The 13,425-nt window shown below is 40.8% G+C and overlaps 1 protein-coding gene across 1 annotated transcript; it reads right to left on the minus strand.

Moving 5' to 3' along the window:
• Positions 1-2,209: 2,209 nt before the first annotated feature.
• On the minus strand, positions 2,210-3,571 carry LOC105051266 (uncharacterized). Its single transcript, XM_073243900.1, has one exon. It carries the CDS (start codon positions 3,483-3,485, stop codon positions 2,430-2,432), a length of 1,056 nt encoding a protein of 351 aa, XP_073100001.1. The 5' UTR covers positions 3,486-3,571; the 3' UTR covers positions 2,210-2,429.
• Positions 3,572-13,425: the final 9,854 nt, after the last annotated feature.

The raw sequence follows: 13,425 nt of genomic DNA on the forward strand, positions 1-13,425 counted from the left end.
GTTATAAATCTAGTGATTTAAAAAAGAAATATGGTATCCTCTCTCTTTTTTATTTTCATCACATATTTTTTATTGATATATACTATGTGGCCATATGATATATACCAAAAATATTAATCATCAAGTCAATATATACCTCCAAATAAATTGATACATATAGAGTTCACCAATATATAGTATATGATCAGATAATATATATTTAGCAAATTAGCTATTTAGCAATCCAATACATATATCCAAGCAAATTAATATACAAATTTTATAAGATTATATTCATCAATATATACTACTTAGACTAGTGATACATACTTATTAATTTTTTTATATATACTGTAAGGGTTCTTGATACACACCCAGTAGTAATCTAATATATATCTCTAGAGAAAAAATATATCCTAAAAACTGTATATCAATTTATCTAGGGTATATATTAGATTATTACAATATATATATATATATATATATCAAAAAAGCTTATAATATGTATCAGATAGTCAATAAGCATCATCACTATACCATGTAGTGTATATTGGTGAATATAATATTCTATAAACTGCATATCAATTTGTTTGGAGGAGTATATTAGATTACTAGATGACTAATTTACTAAGTATATACCATCTAATCATGTACTATATATTGATAAATTGTATATTTTGAAAACTGTATATCAATTTATCTAGAGGTGTGTAATGAATCATTATTAGGTATGTATCAAAGAAGCTTGCATATGTATCAAAAAGCCGATGAGCCTGTATTACCTTACCATATGTATGTACTTATGAATATAATGCTTTAAAAATTGTATGTCAATTTTTTTGGAGCTGTGTATTAGGCTACTAAATGACTAATTTATTTATTTTTTGATATATGTGGGTAGTCACATCTCTCTGATGTGAGAGCAGCCTAGAAAATTAGAGTACACAAGATCCTATAGAACCGACAAGTAGCTCTCGTCCTATTGCCAAATCCAATTTTCAGAATGCTCCGCTGCACACGATACGCCTTGATCCACCGCACTGTGATTAATTTGTTAAGTGTGTATTATCTGATCATATATTAATATTAATGAATTTAATGTTTCAGAAACTGTACATCAATTTATTTAGAAGTATATATTAATTTATTTAATAATTAATTTACTTGATGTATACATTTGATCATGTTGTATGATAAAAAATATATCATGAAAATAGGAGAAAGAAGATATTTTATTTATTTTTTATTTCGAGAGTAACAATCTGTTGTCGGAGGGATTTTGGTTTTTAATTTTTTTTTTAAATTGATATTAGGAGAAATATAATAAATGATGGTGTCCGTTTTATAATTTTTTCTCTGGTGCCATTCCGTGTGATTTTTTGTTCATGATGAAACAACAATGCCATTAAAATCTGAAACTGATATAAAAGGAGTGTATATTGAATCTGTTAGAATCGTTTCCTTCAATGAAACAAGAAATTGATTACCCAACCCATCGCACGACCTGCCCGAAGCCACCAAGGGGACGTAGAGAGAGAGGCGGGGGGCGGCGGGTGCCTTCGCCTTCCCTTAGCCAGAACCTTTCCGTCCGTTGTGTTTGCCGAAGGAAAGGCCCGACAAAGACAGCTTTTCTCTTAAATAACCTTTTCAAAAAGCAACGAGGAAAATAATATCTGGACGATCCTATGGTCAACTTAAATAAACTAACCTCATCAACTACATCATTACACTTCCGTACTTTCCCATCACTGCATTGTCGCCATGAGAAAATAACTATCAATATTCCAGCCACGAAGATAAAAGACCATCGCTGTGAAACAAATGACCACCTGGATATATAACATATATATTTGCGCGGTTACTCTTATCATCCCCTTCTAATTCTTCACCATTCATGTTCTACGGTGCCTTGCCAACTTCCTTGGGATAAACTGGTGGAAGCAGTAGTGAGATCAATAATTATTGTGATTCTCCGTCTCCTCGTCTCTCTCGGTCTTATTTGTAAATATGATAGCCACCCGATTGACTACTGGTATTGAAGATACGAGTGTTGGCCCTCGTTTAGCAAAAACCATCTTAGGAAATAGTGCATTCTTATCACAATATGTTAAACCGAGTTAAAACCCCATTACTTCTATTGGAGCAAGCAGAGAATAATCACCAAATGCTTAATCTTTCAATGCAGACATTGATCAACTCACAACATAGTTGATGATACAGCATGCAATGAAAGTAAAGTTCAGATATCTTAGCGAACAAAGGAAAAAAACTAAAACAAATAAGGACATCTACTCCTAAGAAACAAAGGATGCGTACTTTGTGTACTTCGTCAACCAGACTAAATTTTAGACAAAAATAAGCAGAAGAAATCCTAGTAGTCAGTGGAGATCATGGCTTGCCCCCTACTTTCAAGTTCACAAGGCAAATTATAGTGGGCTACAGAGAAGTGTCTAGGGCAAGTTGGTGGAGAAGATATCAAATAAGTCCGGGTACTGAATGATGTCCTCCAGCAAGCCCTGGGGCATCATGGGGAAATTCTCAGGCCCATCATATCCTCCTTCAAAAGCACCAACGGACAGCTCCTGCTCTCTACTCAGAGCCATCTGACTCCCTACTCCCAATTGTTCACCGATTTCATCACTCCCACCATGGCCATCAACTGCCATCGCGCCACCCCACTGCTGCTTATCAGCATTGCGCCGAGGATAGAAGCCATGTAAGATATCCTGAAGCAAACCAGACCCAGGAGGCTCCTGGAAGAAGTCCCAATTATCTTGAGATGGCCCCACTGGTGCAGAGATACAGGTACTAGATACTGCTGCTGCTGGTGAAGCAGCAGTAGTGGTGCAAGTGTGCTGCTGGTGGTGGTGCTGAAGGACGACAGACAAATCCGAATTAGAAGAAGTACGCAAGAAGTGGGAACCCAAACTGGGTCCACTTCCACTAAAACCATCCATGTGAGTACTAGTGGCATTAGTAACACTCGAAGTGAAGCATGAGAGAGAGGAACAAGTGCAGCAGTTTAGAGACTCCGGGTGGTGAAGAGAAGAGAAGGGAGGGTTGGAAGGGTTGTGAACGAGGTTGCGAAGGAGGAAAGTGTTGAGGGAGGGGCTGGGGTTGGGAGATGAGGGAGGAAAGGAGGCAAAGGAGAAGTCGGAGGAGTGGTGGAGGAGGAGGTGGTCCGCCGCCGCCGCGACGGCGGGGGCAGGGATGGCGGGCGTGGTGGCGGAGGGGGGGTAATTAAAGTTGGTGCGGGCCTTGAGGCCACGCATGGCGCGGGCGGCGATGTCGTAGGCGCAGGCGGCCTGCTCGGCGGTGTCGAAGGTGCCGAGCCAGCGGCGCTCCTTCGACTGGGGATCGCGGATCTCCGCCGCGTACCGTCCCCACGGCCGCCGCCGCACCCCTCGGTACCTCATCCCCTCCTTGCTTCCCGCGGCCACCGCCCTCTTGCTGCTGCTGCCGCCGACGCTGCTCATGCACTTCTTCTGGCTGTTGGCCTCCTCCATCTCAAACCAGCTACTTTTCAATAACTCAAAAAACACTATCTTTGTAACTCTCACTTCTATATCTTAGGAAGATGAGCAACTAACGAGTAGAGGGGATGGAAATGAAAGGGTATTGAGAGCGGTGGAGATTTGTGGGGTATATATAGGGACGTGGAGGTGCTTTGATTGATACACTCATGCAAATGATACAACTGGCCGGGGGAAAATGCCAAGAGAATTGCTAACGGCAAAAGCCCCTCTCTTTATCACCCTCTCTCTCACACACATACACACACGGTTGACATACTTGATGTTGAAGTGGAAGCATACAAGTATTTGGAGGACGAGCTATAATTACACTCCCATAGTGGAAACTGGAAAGGCGACTTCGCCTATATCTTGCATTAAAAAAAAAGGGTACAACTTTGTAGAGGGAGTGTTTATATATATATATATATTTATATTTTATTTATTTATTTATTTATTTTTTATTAGAAGAAAAGAGATAAGAGGAGCAGAGAAGCGCACTTTTTTTTGTTGTTGTTATTGTATTATATAATATTCTTTTTGACTCACTCTGCTGTAGTGTGTGCATGGGACAGTGGGGGGGATGTTGTTGTCGCGCTTTGCGTTTCCCAATGGTGGGTTCCGGTCCCTTCTCATTCCATGTAAAAACAAGGAGAAGACGCCACTGCGTCGCATCCATTTATTATCAGAAACTGATGGGAACAGCAGACCTTTTAGGAGCCCCCCGTCTTCCACAACCATGCACGCTTGGGCAGCTATTCTACTCCATAGGTTTGACCTCTGGAGCCATCCGTGTATATACCTAGCTGCATGGCTGTTGTCTTTATACTGTAATTGGACGGGCAATGATTTAATCAGCTTTTATTATCTCAATCAGTATAAACAGATATACATCTCAAGTTCATCCAATATTAATATATCAGTAAACCTATTCATTACTGCATGGTGTTAGGCCACATTATAGTATTTATTATATATTTAATGAGTAAGTAAGCATTAAAATTAACGTACAAAACAATGATCAGTACAATAAATATTTTGATATCTGGTATATTATGCAACTACAATATTCTCAGGACAGTGACTATCTATCCATGTTTGCTCAACCGATGTAGAAGTTATACATCCCATATATGTTAATCCATATAATATCCTCTTATGGTATTTAATTAGCAAGATCTAAAGTTGCAAAAGAATAATGAGTAATGACATTAAGATACTGATGTCTCAGCATTGCACAGTGAGGCGGCCATCATGTATGTGGGCTAAGAAGGCCCTTTACTACCACCAAGATATAGATAAAATATGCTATCCGTCCATATCATCACATATTTAACTTGTATCAGCATGGAGTGGTAATCCACGATGTTAGAGATTTTTTTGGTCATAATGAACCGTTAAGGATTAGTCTCATGTTTTTAATTAGGAGATGGATGCCAGCGAAGACCTTTCATTGTCGTAGTAAATAACCGTAGGCCATTTCCAAGATGAGTGTACGGGAGAGGAAGTAGTGTCCCTCCCCCTCTCTCTCTCTCTCTCTCTGGGTTGTTGGAGTTTGATTGATGGGCTTAGATGTGTGTGTATGGCGTGTAAATGATACTGGTTACCGATAGAGTTCGTCCCGTCATAAAGGACGAGAGGTGAAAAAAGTGATTACTACACCATAGGAGTTCAGAGTTGGAGGAGTGAGATGTTTGCTTTTATGCCCTCGAGAGGGCTTTCGGGGGCTCTGCATGTCTATCATTTAGAATGATTACACTGACGGCGATCAGAGATTGCTCCCCCTCTCATGTTTTATGATCATATTTTAAACCCCTTGGAATGGAATGTGGTGGAAGGATGTCATTCCATGGATGGACTTCTACAGGGAGATCAGCGTGCATTTATTTTGGTTCCTCTGGTTAGGGTTTGGATACCAAGGATTCGTCACATGGCCTTGTCTCTTCTAGGGCTTCTGTAGGATCGGCTGCTACGGGTTGATAGGTTGATGGATCACAGGGCATTTGCTGTACCCCGCGAGCAGGAGAATAAATATCTCGTTTTATTATGCATTTATATTTACTTAAAAAAGAAAGTATATTTGTTTATGAAAGGAATTTCCTGGCTTTGTTCGTGCGGAGAAGGTCGAGCAGTCCTAGCACATAGGCAAGGGACCTGGTTGAGCATGGCTTGTTTGGAGTGAACTATGATCGGTTATTTCCTTCATCTGCAGTCATTTCAAAAAAGCGGGGTTCTTTTGAGGTCCTAAAAAGCAAATCAGCACAGTGCATCATTAAAGATACCTAATGGTCCTATTAATTGTAAAGACCAGTTTAAAAAATAAAGCAAAAATAGTTTTGCAATTATATAGGTTCAGTTTTTTTTTTTTTCTTTGAAGATTTAGATTAGGTCTAAATTCTCTCTCTCTTCTTCTTTTTCTCTTTCTTCTTCTTCTTTTTGGTTAAGACTTGAGTTCAAATCCAAAGTTGGCTTGAAGTTCAAATAAGCTTAATTGTGAAACAAATCCAAATAGATCAAACCCGACCCAAAATTAGTACAACGAAAAGCATGAGTGGCTCTCCTCTTTTGATTCTCGACGATCTTCTTCTATTTTTTCGGTGCCTTCACAATGACAAAACGACAAGAAGCACAATGAATAGCCTACTCTTGAAGTTCGGAGATGTTAAATTTGGTTTGAAAACTCAAAGCAAAAAGGATATGTCGATACAACTAATTGTAATAAGATAGAAACTCTACTATGCCACATATGACACAAGATATTAAAATAGATGGATGGTAGTTGGAAGAGCAGCGATGGATCACTCTCTTCGAATGCTAAAAATACTATCTTAACCAACTATTCTGATGATGCAACTCTCACACACTTGTAAACCCTAGAAATTTACCAAAAAAGAGGAAAGAGAATAAAGAGATGGTGAGAACAACTCCCATAAGAGATTCTTACTGATCAATAACTCAAATATCTCAAGTATGATTATAAAAAAGCATCATAAGTGTATTTATTAGTATAAGAAGACTTTTTTCTTCAATTTTTCAATGTAGGATTTCAAATCCTATGGGAATTTAAAAGTAAAAAAAAATTCATAAAAATCAAAATCCCTAAATTAACTAACATCAAAGTTTCTTAAAGATACAAAAAGTAGATACACATTGAAACTAGCTCATGTCTCAAGACCCATGCACAAGAAACTTGCAACCCATGCAGTGGGCACATGCGCTCGCATGCTCCCAAGCCTATGCTTTCCAATCTCACATCTAATGTTGGGCACAAACCCACTCACCTAGCAAGTAAGCTCGAGGTGCCCCAATGTTAATTATGGCTATGAGCCAATGAAAAGGAGAGAGCTAGGGGGAGATTGGGGACAATGTGGGAGTGGAATAGGCACAAGAGAAGTGATAGGCTTAAGAATGGGTTAGGTTGCTAGAGGAGGGAGATGGCATGAGGAGATAAATAGGTAGATAGATAGAGAGAGAGAGAGAGAAGCATGAAGTGAGGTTGGGATAGGTGGGTGGTATATTAAGTTAGAGTTAGGGTTAAGGGCAAGCCATGTAGGGTTAGATTCTAAGTTGGGCTTCAAGCTTGACGCGGGTCAAATCTTATTTTTATTCGAGCTTTATAATCCAAATATCACACTCTTGACCATTATCATAATTCAAGGGCATTGTTATGTCAAGGCTCTATGGTACTGATGTGGCTGATGATGGAGGTGAGGACCACAGCACTGGGACACCAGATCAGGCCTGTAAGAAAGGAAAGTCCACTCATATCGGAGGAGATGGTGGGGGCCTCCAGTGGGAGACCCTCCAATGCTAAAGTTAGTCAGAACTATGAGCATAAAAAAAAAAAAGTATGATTATTTGAATTAGAGTACTAGAGTCCTCCTCTCTCAATAGTTCCCCCTTTATCTTTTTATATAAGAAGGTGCCAGAGTTTGTTATACCCTAATCCATGGGTTGTTAGGCCTGAGCCAATAAGTTGTTAGTCGTGGATGCCTGTTACACCCACGTAGCCACATTCCTGGATGTCATTGGAAGATTTCAATTACTTTCTTGTGCGGCAAGTAGAGCTGATAGGATGAGGTCGACATGTAGCCAAAGTGTCATCCTATTCCATTCCATATTAGCATGGTTGCAGGACTTTATCCTTGGTGATCAGTGATATCTCGATTTGGAGGTTGGTGAAGCTAGTGGGTTTCATTCCCATGGATGATAGAGTATCGACCCAAAGATCGATCATGCTCTGATTTGGGGGTCAGAGGGTTGTTGAGCTAGTGCAATTGCTTTGCCATAGCATCTTTGGCAAACTCGATGGTGTCCATCATCATTTCAGTGTTCTCGCCATCTTGGGGCTTTCAAGAATGAGTCTCAAGAGTCACGACCGAGGTGACATGATCCTATAACACTTGTCTCCCACTTTCGAGTCCAAAGTAGTGACTTCGAACTAAAGAAGTAGTACTCAAGGATGATGTATCCTCAAGGCCTGATTGAGTAGATGATCCAAGCCATCAGCTTTTAAGAGGTTCATCGCGTCGTTCTGTTTGGCTATTGATTTGCCACTTCGTGAATCGAGCCATAATGATTTGGGAAGACTTGGTACTTCAAAAATCTCAGTACATTAATGAAGCATGGGTGGCTCGAGGCGGTCCATTAATCCAGAATCAGAAGGTCGAGGGCCAACGATTGCTAACCACCCACTTGGGAATGTTTAGCATAGCTCCCAGGGAATTAACTCTAGGAATTACTTTTGAGCCTATTAAGATTCACCATATGTTGGGTTGAGAGGATTTCCTAAGGTCCCTTCTAGCAATTGTCTGTAAAATCGAAGAGTCTTGTAGCCTGTCATTTTGCGGGTGGCTGTGGTTTAGCTGTTAGGTGGCCACGCCCATGCCAAGTGGAATTTATATAAGGAGGCCATTCGCTTGGCAGGATTTCACCAGTCTGGCCTCTCTTCCTTCTGTAGTTATTCATCAAAGTCCCCCCTCTTTTCTGCAACCATGATGCTGTCGAAGTGATCCATGAAGCAGCTGGTCAAAGAAAGAATGGCCATTATCCATGGGGAATCCTCATCCAAGAGAGCGAGACCACTGAGTCGGGGTGATTTCTTGCTATCACCTAGGAGCCAGCTTGTGCCCCTGCATCGAGACAGGGCCTAGCTCCTTCTGTAGGGTGCAAGATTAGCCCTTCCCAACCTAGCAAGGATGTTATGGCTTCTAATTCTTCCTTGTGGATCCCTGATGTGGTTCGGGACCATTGCATCAATGACTTTAAGGCCTCGACAGAATATGAGAAGGAGGTCATCAATGTCGCCACTACCACTTTCGTCCAGGGCTTCAATGATTGCAAGGCCCGCATGTGAAGCGAATGGTCCTAAAGCTAGACCTCGAACGTCTCCTTCCTTGCAACAGTGATGATGAAGTCGAGGCCTTCTCTTTGGATTAGGAATAAATCCTCATCCATCTTGTATTTACTTTTCTAATGCCAAGGCACTTTTTCTTCTTAAATATTAATGAAAAGAAAATTGTTTTCATCGAAGTGATTATACTTTTGGTGGTTGCTTCTCTGAAGCCTCTTCCATTTTTAAATCTTGCCTAAGTCATTTGCTTCAGAGGAAATTCGAACTCTTTCGGTAAGTCATTTTTGTCGATTGATTTGTCCCTAAAGTTTATTTTCATATCAATTTCGAGAATTGTAAAGGTCTTGGCCTAGATTTCTTTTTGTTGCCCAGCTACCATATCTATTGGTTGTCCCTTTCGGATGTGGGCTATCTGTGAGTTGTGTTTCTTATAGATTTTTGAAGATTATATTAACTTTGCTAAACAGCGTCTGCCAAGTCAATGGCTTCGGTGATATTCTCAGACTAATTCTGAAGATTCTAGTCTAGGAGGCCCTAACTTGGGTCAGGATGCCTCCTTCCTATCATTGGGTCGTCTCTGACTCAGTATTTGGAGGTCTCGACCTGAATTGAGACATCTCTGGGATTGCTTTGCGGAGCTCCTGATAGGGATCAAGATATCCCCATCTCACTGTCGTACTGCTCTCGACCTAATCATTGGAGCTCCCAGCCTGAGTGGAGATATCTCTGAATGTTTATTTATGGAGGTCGGATAGCTTCCGACTTTTATTTTGTAAGAGATCCTAACTTGGGTCAAGATATCTTCTTATCGTCGGTATTCTGCTAACTAGTATTTGGAGGTCTCAGCCCCTAAGTCAAGATATCTCTGAGGAATCAATCCAGTTGTTGGGGTTCAGATGAATGCTCGAATATCCTATGGTTTCATTGCTATCATCGATGACTTGGCTAATTCCAATATCCAAGGCTTCGGGTGGGCTCGAAATATCTTAAAAAATTATCTCCTGAAGGGTCATGCTCGTAAGAGCCCAAGAGAATCACACATTTAATGTTGATGTATCCCAATAAAGGCAGTCTGTGGGAATAGACATCTGGAAGTCTGACCATCAGAGAGTATATTCATCGAGGCTATTTATTTGGTGATACCTGCTACACAGCTAGCAACAGTGGTTGGGAGCATTAAATTCTAGTTTCCTCTATAAATAGGCCTACCATAGCTTCAAGGTGATCATCTTTCCGTGACTTTGCATAATGTGGTGGAGTTGCTTCATCTGTTGCTGGGGGCAGTCGGCACTTCCTATTAGGGAAGTCTATACCCCCAATTGGGTGACCGTCGAGTACCTTGGAGAAACGTACGGGCACAAAGTTTGGTTTGGTATGGGAGGCATTGAAAATATTTGCTGCTCTGATAAGGAAGTTGGATCGATCGATCATTGGGGGCTACTTCAGTGCCATGCTCCAGAGAGGGATCTTCCACTTTTCAAGAGGAGACTCCTTGCCCACTAGCTAGATGGTCTCCATGAGAATATCCTAAAGGTGGACAGGTCTTTAGGAGGGGCGTTGGCTATGCCCTCCCCAATATCTTTTCCCAAAGACCATCATTCCCCACCGGTGGGGGTCCTCTTGCCTAAACATCTCTAAGAACCTCGAGGCACAGCTTGGGTTCATCAAGGAGACTGGCGACAAATTAAGGACGTTGGCAGGGCTATGACTTTGACACTTTTCTTCCTCGATTGTTGTTGTCTTTGTACCAACAATATTATTTTTGTATGAAAAAATATTCTTTTTATCTAATGAATTGTTTTCTTCATCTACCGCACTATTGTTTCTATTGTATTGAGTTGTCGGAACTCTTTGCCATGTGTGAAACCTATTTGACTTGCCAAAGGATGCTAGCTAGTCCAGAGAGATCATCATCGATACAGAGACGATGTCGATGCATCCTGTGCTTGATGTATCCATAGGTATAGAGCATAGTTCGAGGCCAATATCAATATGGACTATGCCCGACCTGCCCATAGGTGTAGATCGATGATTGGGGCCGACAAGATAGCAGGGGTTGGCGTGACTCAAGCTCAACCTAATCGTCAATAGGGAGCAGACCGAAATGTTAGTCTTTGTTCAATCTGTCCATCGATAGGGAGCGGACCTAAATGGTGGCCTCTACTTGACCTACCCATCGATAGAGAGTGGACCTAAATGGCGGTCTCCACTCAACTTGCTCGTGTGTAGGGAGTGGACCGAAATGGCGGTCTCCACTCGATCTATCTATTGGTAGGGAGCAGACCGAAATGGGCTTTGCTCGACCCACCTATAGGCAGGGAGTGACGTTCATAGTTGGTGTCGATACAGCCTATGCTGGACCTGCCCATAAGCAAAGAACACGGTTGGGTATATGTTGATTCGACCTGCACTCGACCTACTCGTAGGCAAAGAGTGCTACTTGGTAGATCAAGATCCCTGAAGAGTCATCCCCTTTAGCATCATCCGACCTTTGCTTATTTGCTCATAATAAAAATTCATAAAAAGACAATTTCACTAACAAAAATAAGTGGTTACAAGCCTTACTAGCGGCCTCGATGTTCTAGGCCTATAACAGAAGAGTGGTGTTAATCTGATTTCTCACCTCCCCAGCCAATTCTGAGACTCGAGATTATATTGATGATGCCAGCCATCGGATGATTGTTGTCGTTGTTGTCGTCCTTGTAAGTCTGGTACTGGGGTATGTTGCTCCTTGGAGATTTGGCCCTACTACTCTCAAACATATTTATCGAGGTAGCCTCGATGGATAAGAGCTTCGATCTCATCCCTCAACTGAAGGCATTCTTCGGTGTCATAATCGTGGTCATGGTGGAAGCGACAATACTTCTACTTGTTCCATCGAGTTAATAAGGTCTTCATCGATGGAGGTAGTCTTCATCCTCGATCTCTATAAGAATCTGAGCTCGAGAGGGGATCAACAAAGCATAACTATTGTAGCGCCTAAAGGGACTCCTTGCCCTTGGCACCTTCAATGGTTGGGAGGATTCAACTTTAGCTTGGATTGGTGCGTGCTCTCTCGTGTGTGCTTCTTTTTGGAGGTCTGACCTACCTCCTACTGATGTGCGATCTGGCCCTCTTCAGCTCAAATGTGCTTACAGACCCGGGACAAAAGGTTGGTGAGGTCCCTCAAATAAATCTTATTGAAAGAGTAGATGAGGCACTCCTTGTGGAGGCCTCATTTCATGGCCAACATAATGATAGCCTCATCCAAATTGTGCACCTCCAACATGGCTGCATTGAACCGCACCACAGTCACACAAAGATTCTTTTTTTCCTAATAGAGGGAGAAAAGACTATCTAAGGTCCTCAGTTAGACCTGACTGTTGCCAAAGTGAGTAATAAACTAACATCTAAGTTGCTTAAAGAAAAAGATGGACTCTGATAAATCATATATTTATATATATATTATGTATTCTATGTATTTAATAGTGCTAACATCTTCAAGAAATTCTAATTTCATACTTAAGTTGGACTTTCTTGCAAAATTAAGTATTTTCAAAAATAATTTAAAAAAATATGAAATTAGTACATATTTATAAAAAATAAATATCGAGTTGATTGATTAATCTAAGTACCAAAAATTAAGTTTCACACTTATTAAAAAAGTTTTGAGAAGTTTAATTTATATTTCTTCCTTATTTGACAGGTAAATTCAAATCGTTGGAGATGCTTTGAAGCCCTGAAGCCTCAGAACCCTAACCGGCCATTCACCCCATGAAACTCTCACTCCACACCTTCATTTTGTTGATGCCATCAGCCAGAAAAAGAGCTAAGAGGTGCAGAAAGCAAGAAAAAGGCAGTTAATCTTTTCCTTGGCCAGACCCCCTTGATTCTGATATCTTTGGCATGAGGGCCCTTGAAAGATAGGCTATAGGACCCCAAATTGAGCAAGACCAAATCCTACAAAATCCTTAGATGAACAAGAAAAGAATGTAATTTACAAAACTCAATTTGGATTTCAGATGAGGTAGCTACATTTAATTAAAGTTGGTAATAGTGCTGGACAAAACAGGAAACACCCGATATACCCAGATTCTTCTTAGTTTATCTTGGGGCAGAGACCTGATATGGCAACCAATTTTGGGTGAAAAAGAGCTAACCTAAAAGAAAATAAATGACAGTAAGTAGGAGTCCAAAAAGATTTAGCATGAGGAGCAAAATAGGAGCTTAGATGGCAAAAGCAAATTCTTCATGTGATTGCTTCCCAAATTGAAGAGATATAGCCTTCCAAATCAAGAGGGATTTACATGGAATAAATTTAAGAAAAAAATATAATAAAATCACTAAACCTTAGACCTTTTTAAAGGAGTCCACATTCCAAGTGTGAGCATCCAAAAAATTTTAGGCGGCATAAGGAAAGAGAGAGAGGGCGGCAATAAGGGCTTAGGATTTGGGTTGTAGCTTCAAGGAAAGGGGTGTTTTGAAGAGAGTCTTATTTCCTCCACCATCACTTCTATCAAGCCTTCATTTTTTTCAAGACCAGATTCAAGAAAGAAGAAGAAGAGGATGCGAGCAATCTCTATGGAGTACAAAGGAAGAGGA

This window comes from Elaeis guineensis, chromosome 9, assembly GCF_000442705.2.
Source record: "Elaeis guineensis isolate ETL-2024a chromosome 9, EG11, whole genome shotgun sequence".
NCBI classification, from domain to species: Eukaryota; Viridiplantae; Streptophyta; class Magnoliopsida; order Arecales; family Arecaceae; genus Elaeis; species Elaeis guineensis.